At 49.9% G+C, this 27,132-nt stretch overlaps 1 protein-coding gene across 1 annotated transcript in view; it reads right to left on the bottom strand.

Moving 5' to 3' along the window:
- Window positions 1–14,052, bottom strand: part of WDR19 (WD repeat domain 19) — a 237,992-nt gene extending 223,940 nt beyond the window's left edge. The window contains exons 1-2 of the mRNA XM_063957071.1: window positions 13,922–14,052; window positions 12,118–12,209 (exon numbers count right to left, since the gene is read on the bottom strand). Of these exons, the coding sequence (XP_063813141.1) occupies window positions 12,118–12,209; window positions 13,922–13,927 (98 nt within the window). The 5' untranslated portion in view covers window positions 13,928–14,052. The remainder of the gene's footprint in view (window positions 1–12,117; window positions 12,210–13,921) is intronic.
- Window positions 14,053–27,132: the final 13,080 nt, after the last annotated feature.

The raw sequence follows: 27,132 nt of genomic DNA, 5'->3' as shown, positions 1-27,132 counted from the left end.
TTAACCCCTGACATATATTTTTCTCCTTTTGAAATGTTTTCAGGAAGTGGCAGTTATTATTGACTGCCAAAGGGTGGACTGTCAAAGTCAGAAAAATATCTCTATGCACACTACCATATTTGCACCACACACAGGTCCGTGCTGCGCATGCGTACGCTCTCCCGTACGTGCGCATACTCACAGTCGCGGGCACCCGCAGGCGCATGGTATGCGTATTTACGGTAGAGTTTATGTGGTTGTAGCGTGCGACTCAATCGTTACATATTTTCAGTAATAATGTATTTTGTAGATCATGGTCCCTTTGATAGATTCTGAAAGTTTGGTTAATATAGAATGTTTATGAACAGAGGAATCCCTCTTTGTTTGATACGAAGGGTCAGACAGGAGTAATACAGTAGTGTTTGGTACCCATCGGAAGAGTATTTAAATAGCAATATTCCGGTGTTGGTTTGGAGCGTATTAATCGCTCGTGCGAATAGTTATGGACATAAGAAGTTTATGTCCATTACTATTATTTACTCTTACTCAGGTATGCGGTGGGAAACCCAGTGTCCCACCCACCTGAGCTGTTTGAAATCGTCACAGCCCACCTGTATGAATCAACCTATGACCTTTTGTTATGATGCGAAGCCGAATTCCTGTGTCCAATGGACGATCAGATTGTAGGGACCATTAGATTGCATTGTGTGTGGGGCATAAATAGGCAGGCCGACCACATCCAGCTCTCACTCTTCAACGGTTCTCATTGCTGAAAATCGGGTGCTGGATGTCCAGGCGCATGCGATCGTTTCCCCTTGTGCGTAAGTTTTTCTCCGTGATCATATTGTCTTACTGTGAGCCATTTCTCTCATCTCTATCTCTCTCTCTCTATCTCTACTCTTTCTCTCGTATTTTCCCTTGATTAGATTGTATTGTATTGTATTTATAGTGTAGTTATTTGGTTAGGAAGTCTCTGTTATATTGTAGTGTATCATTTGTACTGTGATTCCTTTTTACAAGTATATTAGTTATAATACATTTAATAGGCTTTGGACCCTAAACAAGTATCTGTGTATTTTCTCATAGTGTTAAGAGTTCTCTGAGCGTCGGTGACGCTCAAACAGCTTTGTAGTTAATCAGGTTACACAAGGTTGCACTTACACTTTGTCTCTACATTAAGGTTTACTGTGTATTTCATTGTTAAGGGTATAGATATAAAGGTTTAGCGTTGTGAGCGTCTGCGCCGCTGGTGATCTCCTCGTGGTCTCGAGCGTCCGCTACGCCATAGCGAATCATTACGTTAGTCATAGCCAATAGCGTGCTTGTCTGTGATCTCTGGGCCGTGAGCGAACGTGACGCTTGAGCGTCTCGCCTACGGCTGAGCGATCGTTACGCAACTTGCGTACCCTTACGGTACTCCTTAAGTAAACAGCGTACAGTGTTCTTAGACCTCATAAAGGGTTATATATACGATAAATATTTAGCTTTATCAGGGTCATAGGGGGAGGAGCCAGTGCACACCACCTGATCCTAAAGCTTTATTTTTGTGCCCTGTCTCCTGCGGAGTCGCTAATCCCCATGGTCCTGACGGAGTCCCCAGCATCCACTAGGACGTCAGAGAAATTAGGTACGCCTGATGAGGTGGATAAATGGGAACATGAAAGTATGCATCCTTTATGTCCAGAGATACCATAAAATCCCCCCCTTCCAGGCTGGCGATGACCGCTCTTAGCGATTCCATCTTGAACTTGAACCTTTTCAAGTATAGGTTCAGGGATTTTAAATTTAATATGGGTCTGACCGAACCGTCCGGTTTCGGGACTACAAACAGGGTCGAGTAATATCCCCTTACTTGCTGAAGCAGGGGAACCTTGACCACCACCTGTTGAAGATACAATTTGTGAATTGCATTTAACACTATCTCCCTTACCTGGGGAGAAGATGGTAGGGCCAATATGAAAAACCGGCGAGGAGGCACCTCTTCGAATTCCAGCTTGTAACCCTGAGAAACAATTTCTATTGCCCAGGGATCCACCTGCGAGTGGACCCAGATGTGGCTGAAAACTCGAAGAAGTGCCCCCACTGGGGCGGACTCCTTTAGCGGAGCCCCAGCGTCATGCAGTGGATTTTGTAGAGGCCGGGGAGGACTTCTGTTCCTGGGAACTAGCTGTGTTGTGCAGCTTTTTTCCTCTGCCCTTACCTCTGGCAAGAAAGGACGCACCTCGTACTTTCTTGTTTCTTTGTGATCGAAAGGACTGCATTTGATAATGTGGCGCTTTCTTAGGCTGTGAGGGAATATAAGGCAAAAAATTTGATTTACCAGCTGTAGCTGTGGAGACCAGGTCCGAGAGACCTTCTCCAAACAATTCCTCACCCTTGTAAAGTAATACCTCCATATGCCTCTTTGAGTCGGCATCACCTGTCCATTGCCGGGTCCATAGGACTCGTCTAGCAGAAATCAACATAGCGTTGATTCTAGAACCCAGTAGACTAATGTCTCTTTGAGCATCTCTCATATATAGGACAGCATCTTTTATATGCCCTAGAGTCAACAAAATGGTATCCTTATCTAGGGTCTTAATTTCCGCTGATAAGGTATCTGTCCATGCTGCTACCGCGCTACAAACCCAGGCCGACGCAATCGCCGGTCTGAGTAAGGTACCAGAATGTGTGTAAATGGACTTCAAGGTAACCTCCTGCTTGCGGTCCGCAGGATCTCTGAGGGTAGCCGTATCTTGGGATGGTAGCGCTACCTTTTTGGATAAGCGTGTCAATGCTTTATCCACCCTAGGGGAGGATTCCCACCGTATCCTGTCCGTTGGCGGGAAAGGATACGCCATAAGAATCCTTTTGGGAATCTGCAGTTTTTTGTCTGGAGATTCCCAAGCCTTTTCACATAATTCGTTCAACTCATGTGAGGGGGGAAAAGTTACCTCAGGTTTCTTTCCATTATACATGTGTACCCTCGTGTCAGCGACAGGGGGTTCCTCTGTGATATGCAAAACATCTTTTATTGCAATAATCATATATCGAATACATTTAGCCAATTTTGGCTGCACTTTGCATCATCGTAGTCGACACTGGAGTCAGAATCCGTGTCGGTATCTGTGTCAACAATTTGGGATAGTGGGCGCTTTTGAGACCCCGAAGGTCCATGCGACATAGGGGCAGGCATGGGTTGAGTCCCTGGCTGTACCCTAGTTTCAGCTTTGTCTAATCTTTTGTGCAATAAATTTACATTAGCACTTAAAACATTCCACATATCCATCCAGTCAGGTGTCGGCGTTGTCGACGGAGTCACCTCATTCATTTTTACCTCCTCCTCCTCCTGAAAGCCTTCTACCTCAGACATGTCGACACACGCGTACCGACACACCACACACTCAGGGAATCCTCTTATCTGAAGACAGTTCCCCCACAAGGCCCTTTGGAGAGACAGAGAGAGAGTATGCCAGCACACACCCCAGCGCTATATGACCCAGGAAAAAATACTATATAATTATATGTTTACCCAGTAGCGCTGTTTGTAATTTATAAATGCGCCAATTATGTGCCCCCCCTCTTCTTCAAAACCCTCCTTCACCGTGGATTAAGCAGGGGAGAGTCCGGGGAGCTTCCTCTCAGCGCTGTGCTGTGGAGAAAATGGCGCTGGTGAGTGCTGAGGGAGAAGTCCCGCCCCCTCGGCGGCGGGCTTCTGTCCCGCTGAAATATACTGAAAACTGGCGGGGGCTCTTTTATATATATATATATATATATATATATATACATACATACATACACAGTGGCCAGCTGTATATAATAAGAATTTACTTACCGATAATTCTATTTCTCGGAGTCCGTAGTGGATGCTGGGGTTCCTGAAAGGACCATGGGGAATAGCGGCTCCGCAGGAGACAGGGCACAAAAAGTAAAGCTTTACGATCAGGTGGTGTGTACTGGCTCCTCCCCCTATGACCCTCCTCCAAGCCTCAGTTAGGTACTGTGCCCGGACGAGCGTACACAATAAGGAAGGATTTTGAATCCCGGGTAAGACTCATACCAGCCACACCAATCACACTGTACAACCTGTGATCTGAACCCAGTTAACAGTATGATAACAGCGGAGCCTCTGAAAAGATGGCTCACAACAATAATAACCCGATTTTTGTAACTATGTACAAGTATTGCAGACAATCCGCACTTGGGATGGGCGCCCAGCATCCACTACGGACTCCGAGAAATAGAATTATCGGTAAGTAAATTCTTATTTTCTCTATCGTCCTAGTGGATGCTGGGGTTCCTGAAAGGACCATGGGGATAATACCAAAGCTCCCAAACGGGCGGGAGAGTGCGGATGACTCTGCAGCACCGAATGAGAGAACTCCAGGTCCTCCTTAGCCAGGGTATCAAATTTGTAGGATTTTACAAACGTGTTTGCCCCTGACTAAATAACCGCTCGGCAAAGTTGTAAAGCCGAGACCCCTCGGGCAGCCGCCCAAGATGAGCCCACCTTCCTTGTGGAATGGGCATTTACATATTTTGGCTGTGGCAGGCCTGCCACAGAATGTGCAAGCTGAATTGTATTACACATCCAACTAGCAATAGTCTGCTTAGAAGCAAGAGCACCCAGTTTGTTGGGTGCATACAGGATAACAGCAAGTCAGTTTTCCTGACTCCAGCCGTCCTGGAACATATTTTCAGGGCCCTGACAACATCTAGCAACTTGGAGTCCTCCAAGTCCCTAGTAGGTGCAAGGCACCACAATAAGCTGGTTCAGGTGAAACACTGACACCACCTTAGGGAGAGAACTGGGGACGAGTCCGCAGCTCTGCCCTGTCCGAATGGACAAACAGATATGGGCTTTTTTGAGAAAAAAACCACCAATTTGACACTCGCCTGGTCCAGGCCAGGGCCAAGAGCATGGTCACTTTTCATGTGAGATGCTTCAAATCCACAGATTTGACTGGTTTTAAACCAATGTGATTTGAGGAATCCCAGAACTACGTTGAGATCCCACAGTGCCACTGGAGGCACAAAAGGGGGTTGTATATGCAATACTCCCTTGACAAACTTCTGGACTTCAGGAACTGAAGCCAATTCTTTCTGGAAGAAAATCGACAGGGCCGAAATTTGAACCTTAATGGACCCCAATTTGCGGCCCATAGACACTCCTGTTTGCAGGAAATGCAGGAAACGACTGAGTTGAAATTTCTTTGTGGGGCCATCCTGGCCTCACACCACGCAACATATTTTCGCCACATGTGGTGATAATGTTGTGCGGTCACCTCCTTTCTGGCTTTGACCAGGGTAGGAATGACCTCTTCCGGAATGCCTTTTTCCCTTAGGATCCGGCGTTCCACCGCCATGCCGACAAACGCAGCTGCGGTAAGTCTTGGAACAGACATGGTACTTGCTGAAGCAAATCCCTTCTTAGCAGCAGAGGCCATAAGACCTCTGTAAGCATCTCTTGAAGTTCCGGGTACCAAGTCCTTCTTGGCCAATCCGGAGCCATGAGTATAGTTCTTACTCCTCTACGTCTTATAATTCTCAGCACCTTAGGTATGAGAAGCAGAGGAGGGAACACATACACCGACTGGTACACCCACGGTGTTACCAGAACGTCCACAGCTATTGCCTGAGGGTCTCTTGACCTGGCGCAATACCTGTCCCGTTTTTTGTTCAGACGGGACGCGATCATGTCCACCTTTGGTATTTCCCAACGGTTTACAATCATGTGGAAAAAACTTCCCGATGAAGTTTCCACTCTCCCGGGTGGAGGTCGTGCCTGCTGAGGAAGTCTGCTTCCCAGTTTCCATTCCCGGGATGAAACACTGCTGACAGTGCTATCACATGATTTTCCGCCCAGCGAAAAGTCCTTGCAGTTTTTGCCATTGCCCTCCTGCTTCTTGTGTCGCCCTGTCTGTTTACGTGGGCGACTGCCGTGATGTTTTTCCCACTGGATCAATACCGGCTGACCTTGAAGCAGAGGTCTTGCTAAGCTTAGAGCATTATAAATTTACCCTTAGCTCCAGTATATTTATGTGGAGAAAAGTCTCCAGACTTGATCACACTCCCTGGAAATTTTTTCCTTGTGTGACTGCTCCCCAGCCTCTCGGGCTGGGCTCCGTGGTCACCAGCATCCAATCCTGAATGCCGAATCTGCGGCCCTCTAGAAGATGAGCACTCTATAACCACCACAGGAGAGACACCCTTGTCCTTGGATATAGGGTTATCCGCTGATGCATCTGAAGATGCGATCCGGACCATTTGTCCAGCAGATCCCACTGAAAAGTTCTTGCGTGAAATCTGCCGAATGGAATTGCTTCGTAGGAAGCCACCATTTTTACCAGGACCCTTGTGCAATGATGCACTGTTTTTAGGAGGTTCCTGACTAGCTCGGATAACTCCCTGGCTTTCTCTTCCGGGAGAAACACCTTTTTCTGGACTGTGTCCAGAATCATCCCTAGGCACAGCAGACGTGTCGTCGGGATCAGCTGCGATTTTGGAATATTTAGAATCCACCCGTGCTGTTGTAGCAGTATCCGAGATAGTGCTACTCCGACCTCCAACTGTTCCCTGGACTATGCCCTTATCAGGAGATCGTCCAAGTAAGGGATAATTAAGACGCCTTTTCTTCGAAGAAGAATCATCATTTCGGCCATTACCTTGGTAAAGACCCGGGGTGCCGTGGACAATCCAAACGGCAGCGTCTGAAACTGATAGTGACAGTTCTGCACCACGAACCTGAGGTACCCTTAGTGAGAAGGGCAAATTTGGGACATAGAGGTAAGCATCCCTGATGTCCCGGGACACTATATAGTCCCCTTCTTCCTGGTTCGTTATCACTGCTCTGAGTGACTCCATCTTGATTTGAACCTTTGTAAGTGTTCAAAAAATTTTTAGAATAAGTCTCACCTAGCCTTCTGGCTTCAGTAACACAATATAGTGTGGAATAATACCCCTTTTCTTGTAGTAGGAGAGGTAATTTAATTATCACCTGCTGGGAATACAGCTTGTGAATTTTTTCCCATACTGCCTCCTTGTCGGAGGGAGACCTTGGTAAAGCAGACTTCAGGAGCCTGCGAAGGGGAAACGTCTCGACATTCCAATCTGTACCCCTGGGATACTACTTGTAGGATCCAGGGGTCCTGTACGGTCTCAGCGCCATGCTGAGAACTTGTCAGAAGCGGTGGAACGCTTCTGTTCCTGGGAATGGGCTGCCTGCTGCAGTCTTCTTCCCTTTCCTCTATCCCTGGGCAGATATGATCTTATAGGGACGAAAGGACTGAGGCTGAAAAGACGGTGTCTTTTTCTGCAGAGATGTGACTTAGGGTAAAAACGGTGGATTTTCCAGCAGTTGCCGTGGCCACCAGGTCCGATGGACCGACCCCAAATAACTCCTCTTCCTTTATACGGCAATACACCTTTGTGCCGTTTGGAATCTGCATCACCTGACCACTGTCGTGTCCATAACATCTTCTGGCAGATATGGACATCGCATTTACTCTTGATGCCAGAGTGCAAATATCCCTCTGTGCATCTCGCATATATAGAAATGCATCCTTTAAATGCTCTATAGTCAATAAAATACTGTCCCTGTCAAGGGTATCAATATTTTTAGTCAGGGAATCCGACCAAGCCACCCCAGCTCTGCACATCCAGGCTGAGGCGATCGCTGGTCGCAGTATAACACCAGTATGTGTGTATATACTTTTTATGATATTTTCCAGCCTCCTGTCAGCTGGTCCTTGAGGACGGCCCTATCTATAGACGGTACCGCCACTTGTTTTGATAAGCGTGTGAGCGCCTTAGCCACCCTAAGGGGTGTTTCCCAACGCGCCCTAACTTCTGGCGGGAAAGGGTATACCGCCCCTAATTTTCTATCGGGGGGAACCCACGCATCATCACACACTTTATTTAATTTATCTGATTCAGGAAAAACTACGGTAGTTTTTTCACATCCCACATAATACCCTCTTTTGTGGTACTTGTAGTATCAGAAATATGTAACACCTCCTTCATTGCCTTTAACGTGTGGCCCTAATAAGGAATACGTTTGTTTATTCACCGTCGACACTGGATTCAGTGTCCCTGTCTGTGTCTGTGTCGACCGACTAAAGTAAACGGGCGTTTTAAAACCCCTGACGGTGTTTTTGAGACGTCTGGACCGGTACTAATTGTTTGTCGGCCGTCTCATGTCGTCAACCGACCTTGCAGCGTGTTGACATTATCACGTAATTCCCTAAATAAGCCATCCATTCCGGTGTCGACTCCCTAGAGAGTGACATCACCATTACAGGCAATTGCTCCGCCTCCTCACCAACATCGTCCTCATACATGTCGACACACACGTACCGACACACAGCACACACACAGGGAATGCTCTGATAGAGGACAGGACCCACTAGCCCTTTGGAGAGACAGAGGGAGAGTTTGCCAGCACACACCAAAAACGCTATAATTATATAGGGACAACCTTATATAAGTGTTTTCCCTTATAGCATCTTTATTATATATTTCTAACGCCAAATTAGTGCCCCCCCTCTCTGTTTTAACCCTGTTTCTGTAGTGCAGTGCAGGGGAGAGCCTGGGAGCCTTCCCTCCAGCCTTTCTGTGAGGGAAAATGGCGCTGTGTGCTGAGGAGATAGGCCCCGCCCCTTTTTCGGCGGCCTCGTCTCCCGCTCTTAACGGATTCTGGCAGGGGTTAAATATCTCCATATAGCCTCCGGAGGCTATATGTGAGGTATTTTTAGCCAAAATAGGTTTTCATTTGCCTCCCAGGGCGCCCCCCTCCCAGCGCCCTGCACCCTCAGTGACTGCCGTGTGAAGTGTGCTGAGAGGAAAATGGCGCACAGCTGCAGTGCTGTGCGCTACCTTTAGAAGACTGAGGAGTCTTCTGCCGCCGATTCTGGACCTCTTCTTACTTCAGCATCTGCAAGGGGGCCGGCGGCAAGGCTCCGGTGACCATCCAGGCTGTACCTGTGATCGTCCCTCTGGAGCTGATGTCCAGTAGCCAAGAAGCCAATCCATCCTGCACGCAGGTGAGTTCACTTCTTCTCCCCTAAGTCCCTCGTTGCAGTGATCCTGTTGCCAGCAGGACTCACTGTAAAATAAAAAACCTAAGCTAAACTTTTCTAAGCAGCTCTTTAGGAGAGCCACCTAGATTGCACCCTTCTCGGCCGGGCACAAAAATCTAACTGAGGCTTGGAGGAGGGTCATAGGGGGAGGAGCCAGTACACACCACCTGATCGTAAAGCTTTACTTTTTGTGCCCTGTCTCCTGCGGAGCCGCTATTCCCCATGGTCCTTTCAGGAACCCCAGCATCCACTAGGACGATAGAGAAATACTATTTTTGCCAGAAAAGAGGTTTATATGCTGCCCTGGGCGCCCCCCCTGCGCCCTGCACCCTTACAGTGACTGCCGTGTGTGAGGTGTATGGGAGCAATGGCGCACAGCTTCACCGCTGTGCGTTACCTCAGTGAAGATTATGAAGTCTTCTGCCGCCTCTGAAGTCTTCTTTTCTTCTCATACTCACCCGGCTTCTATCTTCCGGCCCTGTGAGGAGGAAGGCGGCGCGGCTCCGGGATGAACTCCAGGGTGAGACCTGTGTTCTGACTCCCTCTGGAGCTAATGGTGTCCAGTAGCCTAAGAAGCAGAGCCTTGAAACTCACAGAAGTAGGTCTGCTTCCCTCCCCTCAGTCCCTCGATGCAGGGAGTCTGTTGCCAGCAGCCTCCCTGAAAATAAAAAACCTAACAAATATACTTTCTGTCAGAAAGCTCAGGAGAGCTCCCTGAAAAGCTTCCAGTCTCCTCTGGGCACAGTAGTTAACTGAGGTCTGGAGGAGGGGCATAGAGGGAGGAGCCAGTGCACACCCAGATCTAAAGTCTTTCTTAAAGTGCCCATGTCTCCTGCGGAGCCCGTCTATCCCCATGGTCCTTACGGAGTCCCCAGCATCCTCTAGGACGTAAGAGAAATACTGTGTAATATGATATTATAAGACCCAAACACAGCTAGCCCAGGGTACAGAATATAGTGACAGTATCTGGGAAACACTGAGAGTGAAACCTCACAGCAGATACAGGCACACAGTCACAGGCAATGCAGAAATTATTATCACAATAAAGCTGCACTGGACTAGTATATATATGTATATATCACAGCGCGGTCAGTGACCGGAGGATATATCAGAATACTCATACAATGGGGGTCATTCCGACCTGATCGTAGCTGTGCTAAATTTAGCACAGCTACGATCACTTACACTGACATGCGGGGGGACGCCCAGCACAGGGCTAGTCCGCCCCGCATGTCAGGCCGCCCCCTTCCCCCCCCCCCCGTACAAGTATAAAAGCATCGGACAGCGGCGATGCTTTTGTACTTGAAGAGTAACTTCCAGCCAGCACATCTCCTGCGGCTGGCCGGGAGTTACTTGTCGCTGCCCGGGTCGCAGTGGCCCACCTCTCTCCACACAATCCGGCCACTGCACCCACAAAACAGCGTCCAAACGCCGCCGTGCCGCCCCCTCCCGCCCAGCGACCACCTCTGCCTGTCAGGCAGAGGCGATCGCTAGGCAACAGTTCTGACCTGATCGCTGTGCTGCGATGAACTGCAGCGAGCGATCAGGTCAGAGTTACCCCCAATATATTCTATAAGGTACAACTAACGCTGTCTGTATCAAGACATGTAGGATACTTAAGTGTTTGTAAAGTATCAGCGCTGTGTACAGGCGGCTATGCTCAGAAGATGGCGCCCAGCGTCTCAGTTAGGGAGTGAGGGAGAGTGTGAGGCAGCTCCAGGGTGGGAAATCTGTGTGGAGATGGCGCCCCCTGGGCCGGGGGAGGGGTTACAGGTCAAGCGCCGCCTCCCCTATGCTGGACTTCCACACCAGGCACCCTGAGCCTTATTAAATGAGGTGTTAGTACACCCGACCTGTGCTCTATTGACCTGGTGGTCTAGTGGGGTCCCTGCCCAGTGACAGTGTCCACACCAGTTCCGCGACCCCTCTCCCTAGGTTGCGGACGGAACTCGATTTAATGGCGGGCCCCGTCTGGGGGACTCTCTTACCTCCTCTCCGTATCAGCCACGCGAACAGGAGAGCGGTCTGTGACTCTATGCCTAAGCCGTTACTTCTCTGCCACAAGTACCCAGGAACCACCAGGCCGCGGGAGTATGCGACGTCTCTTGGGAGGTGATGGAGCTGCAGCGCTGAATGTTACTCTGAGAGATAGGAAATCTTTCAGAAAAGCTTTTCAGGGCTGTCCAGTGCTGCCCTCCTGTTAGGTGAGCTGCTGCTGCAGACACCAACTCGAAAACTGAGCTCTCAGTGCCTGGAGGCGGGGTTATAGAGGAGGCCCCAATGCATCCTGGGACAGCTAAAGCTTTAGGTTGTTGGTGCCTCTGGATCAAGATCCACTCTACACCCCAATATTTTCCCTGTGGAAACCAATGTAACCTGCTGCAATGGAAATAGACAAGAAAATTAAAATCAAGGTACAAAATGAGACAGAACACATTTGCCCCCACAGATCAGGGGCCCCCACACACTGCTTCAGAGGAGTCTCCCTTCCGGCAGCTCAGCTGTTAAATAACAGCGGCTGCCGAGGAGCTCCTCCATGCACAGTCTTGTGGGGTCGCTTAACGATCCCACAATACAGAATGTGCTCTGGCGGCGCCGCTCCCTGCTGATTCGGAGACAGCGCCGTCTGAACAGGGGGTTAGCGCCGGTGTCTTGAGGTAGCGGCGGTGTCCGGCGGCACAGCACTACACGGTGGATCATCTCTAAAGAAAACTACAGCTCCCAGCAGCCCTTGCTGTCGGAAGCAAGGGATGCTGGGAGCTGTAGTTTTATTTAGATCTCCTCCACTGTAGTGCGGTGCCGCCGGACACTGGGTGTTGTACTTGTCTCTGCAGCCAGGCAAGTAAGTGTGTGTGTGTGTGTGTGTGTGTGTGTGTGTGTGTGTGTGTGTGAGAGAGGGGAGGGGGGGGGAGGGCTTTGCCAGCAACATTACTGGTGGAGGACCCCACAACCTACGTTGCCCTGGGCCCCAACCAACTTTAATCCGGCCCTGAACCTCATCATAAACAATTGGGAGGAGTGAAAAGTAGAAAACATTTATTTTTTATTATTATTAAACATAGTATGACAATGACTTGCTTACCCTGTGACCACAATGTAATTTCCTAACGTCTTCTGCCAGACAAACTGGATGGGATGTCCAAGCAATGCCTTATCCGTCAAAGAAAACACCCGCTGAGAAACACAAACGTTACAAGCTTCGATCAGGAGATCACAACCAAATGTACCAACAATGCAAACTGGCAATCATGTATATGCATAACACTGATGCACGGTCATTGCTATTTGCCAGAGTCTCCTTGATGTAAAAATAATATGCAAACAGTAACATTATTTTGTTTATTTATGAACAGTTTCTTATATAGCGCAGCATATTCCGTTGCGCTTTACAATTATTTTGTCATACCATGGCTGGAAACATAAGGGAGAGAGGGTGGCCTGCTGCGTCCCTGCTAAACCAACCCCAATATCTCCTCTACTGAAATCATACTCGGAGACAAGATCTGGGATTTAATCATTGGCCACAGTTTTATTAAACATTACCTTATTTACATTTTACAGGGTAGGGACAGAGAACGGTGGGCAAGGCACAAAACCCTATCAATGCCTATCATTGATTTATGACGGGGCGTGCCACATACCTACGCCGTAGGCCCTCAGCAACGCCCCCGCTATGGAGCCATGCTCCTCCTTGATTTATGACGGGGCGTGCCACATACCTACGCCGTAGGCCCTCAGCAACGCCCCCGCTATGGAGCCAGCCCCCACAGATCACTCTGGCCTGGTGCGCAGCCGACGGCCCGCCGCCGACAGCTGGAGCCTGGCGTGCGGCACCTCGCCGACGGTGAATCTGCAACCTCAGCTGGCTCCCCTGCTCCACCTGCCTTGCGCACCACTTCTTCCCGCCTGCCCTGCTACATATATCTCCGTACCAACTGTGACAAAAGACAAAATGCATAGACATTACACAACCTCTTTCCAACCCGGTTACCCAAACCGACTGTATCTTTACAAACCTTGTTACCCTACAAAATTCTTGACCACCAATGCATCCATAAACGTCCCATTTTTTTTTCAGTGTTCTTTATTTCTTTTATTTTTTTTAAAACACACAAAATGCTGACAGGCATTAAATAGAATTTATACATTCACAAAAGGGGTGGTTGGGTCATATCTGTTTGCAGCTCTAGCCTGGAATGCAGCCTCCCCCCTCTACCTCAGCCTTTTAACCCCCTCATGGCTCTTTCCTCCCCCTGCTAGCCTACTGGCAGCCCTGCTCTCCTAGGTGTGACGGGGAGGACGGGTATACCTGCCCCCGTCCCTCCCTTTCCCCAGTTTGGCCCGCGACCGCGTGTGCCTCCCCTCTCCCCTATATCGCTGCAGCGCCATTTTGGTGCCTATGCTCCCTTAGACAACTGACACTACACATACTGTGTTGTGTGTGTGTGTATATATATATATATATATATATATATATATATATATACATACATACATATAATAATAATGATATTAAGCAATCTATGGATACATCACACAGTATGGTTACAGACATGCCTGACCACCACCACCACAGTGAGAGTAAGTGCATGGAAATATCATGATATGTGCACTAATACAGGAGAAACATATAGACGAAGAAGATAATAAGGGAGATGAACTCCACAGTCTATAAAAACAGATGCTGTAGCCCCCGTTACCCCAGCTAGAACAACATGTGATGATATTATGGAGCTAGTGTACCTCCATGTATTGCTTCCCTCAGTATTATGTAATCTGCACCAGGGCACAGGTCTCCCACTATGACAGGCAGTAACCATGGTGACTGATAGGGTCAGCTGCTATCACAGTGAGCAGAGGGTACCCCAACTTTCCGGCCTCCTTACCTTCATACTGTAGCCTGTGCAGCCCCTTACTGCGCATGCGTGTACCCAAGGCAACCATGGGCGGTAGAATGCAGAGCGTCACTTATTTCCATGGTAACTTCTTAGCCAATCATATGGAAAGGAAACGAATGAATTCACATCGGAGCGCTCCTGTTTTGCGAGAAGTCTAATTTTTTTTAATATTATCTGAACATGTCCTTAAAACCGTCACACAGGCTCTATGCCGGCGGCCATTTTTATGAAGATAGCACTGATTAGAAGTGATAAAAAAGGCTCGCTTGTTATGGCCGCGTGAGTGGAGACATAATAGCTGTCAGACCAAATTTACTACATGCGATAGCAAGCAGGCCCGACTCAGGCAGGGTTGTGTCTGGTCTGTCCCTAAGTAACCTCTGTACTGTACTACTGTCATGTTACTTCCTCGGAAGGAAGAGATCTCTCTTTTCTAGTATAGACTTCTCTCACTTTCTTAGCACTAGTTACAGCCCACAAAAATCACACGAGAAATAATGACATTCCCCATATGGGGATCATTTAAAGTTGAACATAAAACAGTAATAAAATCTTGAATTTATAAGGCTCAGTCAAATTACTGGTGATGGGGGCGAGTTGCCATTGCAGCGCCAAGTAAACGCTGGCAAAGGCACCGCAATTCACCCCCCTCGTGGCCCAATCTCACCCTGGATTTGCAGATCTTTGTACACAACTTTATGGGGCTGTGAACAAAAATCTACAAGTACGGCGGTACTGTAAGTGTGGCATACAGCTACACCTACTGCGCCTGCATCACGGGTAATTGGGCTGAGCTTATATTGTATATAAATAACAACCTAAGTAAGTTCCATATAATCATAGGCGTGCGCAGCACATTTTATTAGGGGTGCACCGTCGGAGGGGTGTGTCTAGCACCGCCTTTTAGGCGTGTTTAGCACCATCTATTGACGGTCAACGCAATATAAAATATCCACCCTTGTACCAATCCTAATAAAGCAGATGCATTGTTAGATGTTGTGGTGTGCACCAAACAAACACCCCTGATGGCACTCACTGCAATTACACTGCTCCTCCTCAGCCTGGTCTGGCTCCCCCTCTCTTTCCCCTGCAAGCTGCAGCAGCTTACTTACAAGTCAGTCACTCACTGACACTGACAGTCGCAGACTAGTACTGCTGCTGCTGTAAAAACGAGTGACGTGTCAATGCTGCTGCGGACCGCCTGCCAGTATTGAATTTGTCTTCCTAAGAGGAACGCTGGCTGCATGCTGATCCTCATAAGTGGCTGGCGTTGGCATAGCATAGAAGGAGAGAGGTGGGCGTGTGGCGGGTGGGCGTGCGAGCAGCATGACGTAATCACGTCACATCACGCTGTTTTTGTACATGGAGGTGGAGCCAGGAGTTTGAAAGCCGGTGGCAGTGGCACCCTTGATTAACCCAGGCGTCCGTTCCGTACTGCAGTCCTGGCAGGGTGCAGCGCAGAGGGGACAGTAATCAGCCTGCTCGGCGATCGCTGCATCAGGCATGTGAGATCGGGGTGCCGGACATCAGGGGGTGCCTGTGCGCACCAGGCACACCCCCCCTCCTCCCCCAGCGCACACCTATGCATATAATATACGCTAGCTGTTATCTCTGGTGCTGCCTGGGTTTTCTTTCACCTTCCTCCTCTCTGCAGCGCTCACCCCACTTTCTCATACTTATTTACAGTAATATATATTTACTTATATATACAGTTATATAGCACCCGCATATTCCATTGCACTTTATAACTGGGTACAAAACAAAGCTGGGTAATAACAGACAGGCACAGTGGTAAAAGAGCCCCGCTCACAAGCTTACAATCTATACCAGTGTTTCCCCAACTCAGCCCTCCGAGACCCCCAACAGTTCACGTTTTCATACCTCCCAACATGACCCTCTCCAGGATGTACAGAATGCTCTGCTCCTGGACTTCCCTAGTAATATATGATTGCCATCACCTGTGCTGAAACACTTTTCTTATCTATTAACCTGCTCAAAACAAGTGCCGGCAATTATAAATTAAGAGAAAAGTCCAGAAGCAGAGCATTGTGTCCCTCCTGGAGAGGGTCATGTTGGGAGGTATGCGTTTTACAGGTCTCATAGAACTACAAGTGAAATTATAATTAGCTCCATCTAATGCAGAGGTTCTCAAACTCGGTCCTCGGGGGCACACACAGTGCATGTTTTGCAGGAAACCCAGCAGGTGCACAGGTGTATTAATTACTCACTGACACATTTTAAAAGGTCCACAGGTGGAGCTAATTATTTCACTTGCGATTCTGTGAGGAGACCTGCAAAACATGCACTGTGTGTGCCCCCGAGGACCGAGTTTGAGAACCTCTGATCTAATGCGTTAGTGAGGAATGAATACACCTGTGAACCTGCTAGGTGACCAGTAAAACATGAACCGTTGGAGGTTCTTGAGAACCAAGGGGGTAAAGGGCCCTACACATTTAACGATCTGCCGCCGAGCTGCCCGACGGCGGATACGGCCGACGGGCGACCCGGAGGCAGGGGGGTGGCAGTGACGGGGAGAGTGAAGTTTCTTCACTCCCCCCGTCACACGTCTCCATAGAAGTGCAGGCAAATATGGACAAGAACGTCCATGTTGGCCTGCATGCACAGCCGATGGGGCACCAGCGATGAACGAGCGCGGGGCCGCGCATCGTTCATCGCTGGTGCCTCCACACTCAAAGATATGAACGGTATCTCGTTCATTAATGAACGAGATCGTTCATATTTTTGAGAATTATCGCCCAGTGTGTAGGGCCTATAATTCAGACCTGATCGCTAGGCTGCGTTTTCTCACAGCCTGCGATCAGGTCCGAACTGCGCATGCACCGCAATGCGCAGGTGTGTCGGACGAATGCACTGGGCATTGGTGCGTAGCAACGGGATGGTGCAAAAAATAAGAATTTACTTACCGATAATTCTATTTCTCGTAGTCCGTAGTGGATGCTGGGAACTCCGTGAGGACCATGGGGAATAGCGGCTCCGCAGGAGACTGGGCACAAAAAGAAAAGCTTTAGGACTACCTGGTGTGTACTGGCTCCTCCCCCTATGACCCTCCTCCAAGCCTCAGTTAGGAAACTGTGCCCAGACGAGCGTACACAATAAGGAAGGATTTTGAATCCCGGGTAAGACTCATACCAGCCACACCAATCACACCGTACAACTTGTGATATGAACCCAGTTAACAGCATGATAACAGAGGAGCCTCTGGATAGATGGCTCACAACAACAATAACCCGATTTGTTAACAATAACTATGTACAAGTATTGCAGATAATCCGCACTTGGGATGGGCGCCCAGCATCCACTACGGACTACGAGAAATAGAATTATCGGTAAGTAAATTCTTATTTTCTCTGATGTCCTAGTGGATGCTGGGAACTCCGTAAGGACCATGGGGATTATACCAAAGCTCCCAAACGGGCGGGAGAGTGCGGATGACTCTGCAGCACCGAGTGAGAAAACTCCAGGTCCTCCTCAGCCAGAGTGTCAAATTTGTAAAATTTTACAAAAGTATTTGACCCTGACCAAGTAGCAGCTCGGCAGAGTTGTAAAGCCGAGACCCCTCGGGCAGCCGCCCAAGATGAGCCCACCTTCCTTGTGGAGTGGGCTTTTACAGATTTTGGCTGTGGCAGGCCTGCCACAGAATGCGCAAGCTGAATTGTACTACAAATCCAGCGAGCAATAGTCTGCTTAGAAGCAGGAGCACCCAGCTTGTTGGGTGCGTACAGGATAAATAGCGAGTCAGATTTTCTGACTCCAGCCGTCCTGGAAACATATATTTTCAGGGCCCTGACAACGTCCAGCAACTTGGAGTCCTCCAAGTCCTTAGTAGCCGCAGGTACCACAATAGGCTGGTTCAGATGAAACGCTGAAACCACCTTTGGGAGAAATTGAGGACGAGTCCTCAATTCTGCCCTGTCCGTATGAAAAATCAGGTAAGGGCTTTTACAGGATAAAGCCGCCAATTCGGACACACGCCTGGCTGAAGCCAGGGCCAACAACATGACCACTTTCCATGTGAGATATTTTAATTCCACAGTGTTGAGTGCTTCAAACCAATGTGATTTTAGGAAATCCAAAACAACATTCAGATCCCAGGGTGCCACTGGAGGCACAAAAGGAGGCTGTATATGTAGCACTCCCTTAACAAACGTCTGGACTTCAGGCACTGAAGCCAGTTCTCTCTGAAAGAAAATCGACAGGGCCGAAATCTGGACCTTAATGGATCCTAATTTTAGGCCCATAGACACTCCTGCTTGCAGGAAATGCAGGAATCGACCCAATTGAAATTCCTCCGTCGGGGCCTTTTTGGCCTCGCACCACGCAACATATTTCCGCCAGATGCGGTGATAATGCTTTGCGGTTACAACCTTTCTGGCTTTTATCAAAGCAGGGATGACTTCGTCTGGAATGCCTTTTTCCTTTAGGATCCGGCGTTCAACCGCCATGCCGTCAAACGCAGCCGCGGTAAGTCTTGGAACAGACAGGGTCCCTGCTGGAGCAGGTCCCTTCTCAGAGGTAGAGGCCACGGGTCCTCCGTGAGCATCTCTTGAAGTTCCGGGTACCAAGTCCTTCTTGGCCAATCCGGAGCCACGAGAATAGATCTTACTCCTCCCCGCCGTATAATTCTCAGCACCTTGGGTATGAGAGGCAGAGGAGGGAACACATACACTGACTGGTACACCCACGGTGTTACCAGAGCGTCCACAGCTATTGCTTGAGGGTCCCTTGACCTGGCGCAATACCTGTCCAGTTTTTTGTTGAGGCGGGACGCCATCATGTCCACCTTTGGTTTTTCCCAACGGTTTATCATCATGTGGAAGACTTCTGGGTGAAGTCCCCACTCTCCCGGGTGGAGATCGTGCCTGCTGAGGAAGTCTGCTTCCCAGTTGTCCACTTCCGGAATGAACACTGCCGACAGTGCTATCACATGATTTTCCGCCCAGCGAAGAATCCTTGCAGCTTCTGCCATTGCCCTCCTGCTTCTTGTGCCGCCCTGTCTGTTTACATGGGCGACCGCCGTGATGTTGTCCGACTGGATCAGCACCGGCTGACCTTGAAGCAGAGGTCTTGCTTGGCTTAGAGCATTGTAAATGGCTCTTAACTCCAGGATATTTATGTGAAGTGATGTCTCCAGGCTTGACCACAAACCCTGGAAGTTTCTTCCCTGTGTGACTGCTCCCCAGCCTCGCAGGCTGGCATCCGTGGTCACCAGAACCCAGTCCTGAATGCCGAATCTGCGGCCCTCTAGAAGATGAGCACTCTGCAACCACCACAGGAGAGACACCCTTGTCCTTGGGGACAGGGTTATTCGCTGATGCATCTGAAGATGCGATCCGGACCATTTGTCCAGCAGGTCCCATTGGAATGTTCTTGCGTGGAATCTGCCGAATGGGATTGCTTCGTAGGAAGCTACCATTTTTCCCAGGACCCTTGTGCATTGGTGCACTGATACTTGGCCTGGTTTTAGGAGGTTTCTGACTAGCTCGGATAACTCTCTGGCTTTCTCTTCCGGGAGAAACACCTTTTTCTGGACTGTGTCCAGGATCATCCCTAGGAACAGAAGACGTGTCGTCGGGATCAGCTGCGATTTTGGGATATTGAGAATCCACCCGTGCTGCCGCAGCACTACTTGAGATAGTGCTACTCCGACTACCAACTGTTCCTTGGATCTTGCCCTTATCAGGAGATCGTCCAAGTAAGGGATAATTAAAACTCCCTTCCTTCGAAGGAGTATCATCATTTCGGCCATAACTTTGGTAAAGACCCGGGGCGCCGTGGACAATCCAAACGGCAGCGTCTGAAACTGATAGTGGCAGTTCTGTACCACAAACCTGAGGTACCCTTGGTAAAAGGGTAAATTGGGACATGGAGGTAAGCCTCCTTGATGTCCAGAGACACCATATAATCCCCTTCTTCCAAGTTCGCGATCACCGCTCTGAGTGACTCCATCTTGAATTTGAACCTCTGTATGTAAGTGTTCAAAGATTTTAGATTTAAAATAGGTCTCACCGAGCCATCCGGCTTCGGTACCACAAACAGCGTGGAATAATACCCCTTTCCCTGTTGCAGGAGGGGTACCTTGATTATCACCTGCTGTGAATACAGCTTGTGAATGGCTTCCAATACCGCCTCCCTGTCGGAGGGAGACGTCGGTAAGGCAGACTTAAGGAAACGGCGAGGGGGAGACGTCTCGAATTCCAATTTGTACCCCTGAGATACCACCTGAAGGATCCAGGGGTCCACTTGTGAGTGAGCCCACTGCGCGCTGAAATTCTTGAGACGGGCCCCCACCGTGCCTGAGTCCGCTTGTAGAGCCCCAGCGTCATGCTGAGGACTTGGCAGAAGCGGGAGAGGGCTTCTGTTCCTGGGAACTGGCTGTTTGCTGCAGCCTTTTTCCTCTCCCTCTGCCACGGGGCAGAAATGAGGAGCCTTTCGCCCGCTTGCCCTTATGGGGCCGAAAGGACTGCGCCTGATAATACGGCGTCTTTTTATGTTGAGAGGCTACCTGGGGTAAAAATGTGGATTTCCCAGCAGTTGCCGTGGATACCAGGTCCGATAGACCTACCCCAAATAACTCCTCCCCTTTATAAGGCAATACTTCCATATGCCTTTTGGAATCAGCATCACCTGACCACTGCCGCGTCCATAACCCTCTTCTGGCAGATATGGACAGCGCACTTACTCTTGATGCCAGTCGGCAAATATCCCTCTGTGCATCACGCATATATAAAAATGCATCTTTTAAATGCTCTATAGTCAGTAATATACTGTCCCTATCCAGGGTATCAATATTTTCAGTCAGGGAATCCGACCAAGCCACCCCAGCACTGCACATCCAGGCTGAGGCGATTGCTGGTCGCAGTATAACACCCGTGTGAGTGTATATACATTTTAGGATATTCTCCTGCTTTCTGTCAGCAGGTTCCTTAAGGGCGGCCGTATCCGGAGACGGTAGTGCCACCTGTTTTGACAAGCGTGTGAGCGCTTTATCCACCCTAGGAGGTGTTTCCCAACGTGCCTTATCCTCTGGCGGGAAGGGGTATGATGCCAATAACTTTTTAGGAATTATCAGTTTTTTATCGGGAGAAACCCACGCTTCATCACACACTTCATTTAATTCCTCAGATGCAGGAAAAACTACAGGTAGTTTTTTCTCACCAAACATAATACCCTTTTTAGTGGTACTTGTACTATCAGAAATGTGTAAAACATTTTTCATTGCCTCAATCATGTAACGTGTGGCCCTACTGGAAGTCACATTCGTCTCTTCATCGTCGACACTGGAGTCAGTATCCGTGTCGGCGTCTGTATCTGCCATCTGAGGTAGCGGGCGTTTTAGAGCCCCTGATGGTCTTTGAGACGCCTGGACAGGCACCAGCTGAGTAGCCGGCTGTCTCATGTCATCAACCGTCTTTTGTAAAGAGCTGACACTTTCACGTAAATCCTTCCATAAGCTCATCCACTCAGGTGTCGACTCCCTAGGGGGTGACATCACCATTACAGGCAATTGCTCCGCCTCCACATCATTTTCCTCTTCATACATGTCGACACAGTCGTACCGACACACAGCACACATACAGGGAATGCTCTGATAGAGGACAGGACCCCACTAGCCCTTTGGGGAGACAGAGGGAGAGTATGCCAGCACACACCAGAGCGCTATATAATTGTTGGGATAACACCAGAGTTTTTCCCTCTATAGCTGCTGTGTATATTATACTGCGCCTAAGTAGTGCCCCCCCCCCCCCCCCTCTTGTTTTACCCTTTTCTGTAGTGCAGGACTGCAGGGGAGAGTCAGGAAGACGTCCTTCCAGCGGAGCTGTGAGGGAAAATGGCGCCAGTGTGCTGAGGAGATAGGCTCCGCCCCCTTCTCTGCGGACTTTTCTCCCGCTTTTTTCAGGAATCTGGCAGGGGTTAATATACATCCATATAGCCCTGGGGGTTATATGTGATGTAATTTAGCCAGCCAAGGTGTTTATATTGCTGCTCAGGGCGCCCCCCCCCCAGCGCCCTGCACCCATCAGTGACCGGAGCGTGTGGTGCATGAGGAGCAATGGCGCACAGCTGCAGTGCTGTGCGCTACCTTGGTGAAGACTGATGTCTTCTGCCGCCGATTTTCCGGACCTCTTCTTGCTTCTGGCTCTGTAAGGGGGCCGGCGGCGCGGCTCTGGGACCGGACTCCGAGGCTGGGCCTGTGTTCGGTCCCTCTGGAGCTAATGGTGTCCAGTAGCCTAAGAAGCCCAAGCTGGCTGCAAGCAGGCAGGTTCGCTTCTTCTCCCCTTAGTCCCTCGATGCAGTGAGCCTGTTGCCAGCAGGTCTCACTGAAAATAGAAAAACCTAAAACTAACTTTTCCTAAGAAGCTCAGGAGAGCCTCCTAGATTGCACCCAGCTCGGTCGGGCACAAAAATCTAACTGAGGCTTGGAGGAGGGTCATAGGGGGAGGAGCCAGTGCACACCAGGTAGTCCTAAAGCTTTTCTTTTTGTGCCCAGTCTCCTGCGGAGCCGCTATTCCCCATGGTCCTTACGGAGTTCCCAGCATCCACTAGGACGTCAGAGAAATAAAGCGATCGCATGGGCGATTGTAAGGTGACTGACAGGAAGAGGGCGTTTGTGGGTGGCAACTGACCATTTTTAGGGAGTGTCTGGAAAAACGCAGGCGTGTCCAAGCGTTGGAAGGGAGGGTGTCTGATGTTAATTCCAGTCCCGGACAGGCTGAAGTGATCACAGCGGCTGAGTAAGTCCTTGGCTGGCAGAGACTGCACAAAATCAGTTTGTGCAGCTCTGCTACACATGCGTTCGCACACTTGCACAGCTAAATTACACTCCCCCAGTAGGCGGCGACTATCCGATCACAGGGCTGCATAAAATCGCTGCCCAGCGATCAGGTCTGAATTAGGCCCCAAGTTTGGGAACCACTGTTCTATACAATCATCATCGCAACTGTCCTGAGTTCAGTGGGACAATCTCTATTTGAAGGCTTTGCAAAGTTGGACTGACTCACCAGGTATTGCCTGGACAGTGTTTAGAGACACCCTACTGCCTGCACTGATTGTGACATCAGCAATGCGATTGTATCATGTGGGAGCAGGTGCAGAGAGCAGCATACCTCTACACATTGTGCTGGTATACACGGACTGACACTGCATCCCAGCAATACCATACTTCCCAACATGACCCTCTCCAGAAGGGACGGAATGCTCTGCTCCTGGGCTTCCCTCTTAATTTATGATTGCAGGCACCTGTGCTGAAACACCTTTCTTATCCATTAACCTGTTCAGCACAGGTGATGGCAATCATAAATTAAGAGAAGTCTAGGAGCAGAGCATTGTATCCCCCCTGGAGAGGGTTATGTTGGGAGGTATGCAATACTCCAGTGAGCGAGTCTGACTGGCGCTCTGTACCATTCTCACACTTGGAACCGAATTGTCCCGATTGCCAGATGGATACATTCACTGCTGCATAAGCGTATACTTCCCAAAATCGGAGGTCTCGTTGGTGGGACGGTCGTGTAGCTGATGCTCACTGGGGGCATGAACATACCTCCAGTGGGTGGTGTCTCCCCCCTGGTGGGTGTTTTTTGTAAATGGCATTTTATGCATTTGTGGAGAACATGACATCCCTTCACAAATGGGCTGATCGTCATTACAGGCCCACGGAATACTCTAAAGCATACTTACTAAAAAAAGGGACAGTTGGGAGGTATGGTGAACAGGTGTAATTGGTGCGTGCAGTAGTAAAAGGGTAGAAGGAGGGCCACCGTAGGGAGACCATAATCCCTTGCAACAGGCCCCGACTCCATCTCTCTCTACCCCAGGGGTGGGCAATTATTTCAGCTTAGGGGCCACTTGACATTTCCTGTCAGTATCCGAGGGCCACATACAAAATAGCAGCTCGCCCCACTTGCCAAAAATATAGGGACGTGGCTTCATGTGGAAGGGGTGTGGGCAAAAAATAATACAGATTCATATTAGGCTGCACAATAGTCTCCATTATTCAAATTGCGCAACACAGCGCCACTTACACACATTACACCAGGTAGAGCCCTTTTTAAACACATTACGGCAGGTAGAGAGCCTTTTTACACATTAACATTTTATTTAGGATAATCATTGTGCAGCAAGCAAATTAGCCAGTGTCTTATGGCCCCTGGGGAAAGGTGTGACACGGTGACAGAACAAGGTGGGGGTGACACAGTGACAGAACAAGGTGGGGGTGACACAGTGACAGAACAAGGTGGGGGTGACACAGTGACAGAACACGGTGGGGGTGACACGGTGACAGAACACGGTGGGGGTGACAGAACACGGTGGGGGTGACAGAACACGGGGGGGGGGGGGTGACACAGTAACAGAACACGGTGGGGGTGACAGAACATGGGGGGGTGACACGGTGACAAAACACGGGGAGGGGGGGTGACACGGTGACAGAACACGGGTGTGTGACACGGTGACAGAACACGGTGGGGGCGACACGGTGACAGAACACGGGGAGCGGGGGGTGACAGTGACAGAACACGGGTGTGTGACACAGTAACAGAAAACGGGGGTGACACAGTGACAGAACACGGGGAGGGGGGGTGTGACAGAACACGGATGTGTGACACGGTGACAGAACACGGGGGTGTGACACAGTGAAAGAACACGGGGAGGGGGGTGACAGTGACAGAACATGGTGGGGGTGACACGGTGACAGAACACGGGGAGGGGGGTGACAGTAACAGAACACGGGGGGAGTGACACAGTGACAGAACACGGTGGGGGTGACAGTGACAGAACACGGATGTGTGACACGGTGACAGAACACAGGGGGTGTGACACAGTGAAAGAACACGGGGAGGGGGCGTGACAGAACACGGAGGGGGTGACAGTGACAGAACACGGGGGGGGTGACATGGTGACAGAACATGGTGGGGTTGACAGCGACAGAACACAGGGAGGTGACACAGTGACAGAACACGGGGGGTGTGACACAGTGACAGAACACGGGGGGTGTGACACAGTGACAGAACACGGGGAGGTGACACAGTGACAGAACACGGGGAGGTGACACAGTGACAGAACACGGGGGGTGTGACACAGTGACAGAACACGGGGAGGTGACACAGTGACAGAACACGGGGAGATGACACAGTGACAGAACACGGGGGGTGTGACATAGTGACAGAACACGGGGGGGGTGACAGTGACAGAACATGGGGGGGTGACGCAGTGACAGAACACGGGGGGGGTGACATAGCGACAGAACATGGGGATGACATGGTGACAGAACACGGGGGGGTGACATGGTGACAGAACACGGGGGGGGTGACATAGTGACAGAACACGGGGGGGGTGACAGTGACAGAACACGGGGGGGTGACAGTGACAGAACACGGGGGGGTGACGCAGTGACAGAACACGGGGGGGGGGGTGACATAGTGACAGAACATGGGGATGACATGGTGACAGAACACGGGGGGGGGGTGACATGGTGACAGAACACGGGGGGGGTGACATAGTGACAGAACACGGGGGGGTGACATAGTGACAGAACATGGGGATGACATAGTGACAGAACACGGGGGGTGTGACATAGTGACAGAACACGGGGGGGGTGACATAGTGACAGAACACAGGGGGGGTGACAGTGACAGAACACGGGGGGTGTGACATAGTGACAGAACACGGGGGGGGTGACATAGTGACAGAACACGGGGGGGGTGACAGTGACAGAACACGGGGGGGTGACACAGTGACAGAACACGGGGGGGTGACAGTGACAGAACATGGGGGTGACATGGTGACAGAACATGGGAGGGGTTGGTACAGCGAGAGCTAAAGATCTCTCCCCCAAACCTAAAAACAGTCTGACGCCACTGCCCGCACACACAAATATATGCACACTATCACACACACACACACACACACTTTCTTTCACTTTTCCCATTAACTTACTGATCTGGCTGGCAGTGGCAGGAAGAATGGATCTGCAGCAGTCTGGCTCTTGTCCCGTGTAGCCCCGCCCCCTTCTCGGCTGAACACAGCCGTTGTCACTGGGGACTCTGGAGGAGGCTGCTACAACGCAGCAGCAAGGGAGAGAGGCGCCGCTGGCAGCTTGGAGGTACTGCAGTGCAGAGCAATGACAAGCAGCTCAGCCGGTCGGGCCGCTTGTCATTGCTCGCTGGTGGGAGGCGCCGGGCAGGATCGGTTTGCAGGCCGCATCCGGCCCGCGGGCCTTATTTTGCCCACCCTACTCTAACCCCTCATCTATTTCTCTTATCAGCACTTGAATTTATTATATAGATTATCTTTAGCATTACCTTTTTTCTTTATTATTGTACTTTTCAGGACATCTCATGTTTTCTCCTCAACAAAGTGTATTTTTTTCTCTCTGTATGTTGCCTGTGTATCCCCATGTGCCTCATTTCTTTCTTCTATAATGTTATACATGTTCGGTAGTGGATAATGTTGTGATGTGGTTATTGGGTGCAGGGGTGTATCTAGGGGTCCGAGCGCCCCTGGCAAAGTAAGGGGCTGGCACCCCCCCCTACACACATTTGGAATAAGGTGTGAGTATTGGAAATGGGGCATGGTCTTGTGGGGGAAGGGTGTGGACACAATAGTACTTCCAATTCAAATTATGCCACACAGTAGTGTCCCTCATTCACATTACACCACACAGTAGTGTCTCGTATTCATGTTACACCATCACTCCCCCCTAACCCACCTTTCCCACAGCCTAACATTAAACTGCCCCCCACAAAAGCCTCTTCAGTGCTGCCTAACCCTAAACCACCCTTCCTAATCTCCCTCCCTGCAGCCTAACCCTAGCCCTCCCGCCCTCGCAGGCTAACCCTAACCATCCCACGCGGCTTGCCAGTGGAGACTTTGGCATCAACTCGATCTGGATTTTGGCATTCTGCATCGCTGTCTATGTTGGGATGTCAGCATCAGCATTCCGAGCAGTTTCGGGATGCTGGCGTCAGCTTTCCAACCGCCAGGATGCCAAACGCCGGCATCTTGACTGCATCCTGAATGAAATGCTAATGAGCTGCTGTGAGATGAGCCTCAAATGGACCCAGCCATTAACCAAACACCATTAGTTGGATGGTAGAAGTGCTTCCTGTTAGAAAAAACATCAGGGTGCCATCACTTCCAAGATAAAATGATCAATTATTCAATTAACTGATATACATTTCCTT

Source organism: Pseudophryne corroboree, chromosome 1 (assembly GCF_028390025.1).
Source record: "Pseudophryne corroboree isolate aPseCor3 chromosome 1, aPseCor3.hap2, whole genome shotgun sequence".
In the NCBI taxonomy this organism is placed as follows: Eukaryota; Metazoa; Chordata; class Amphibia; order Anura; family Myobatrachidae; genus Pseudophryne; species Pseudophryne corroboree.
The sequence above is the reverse complement of the archived record's forward strand: the minus strand, read 5'-3'. Positions and strand labels throughout refer to the sequence as shown.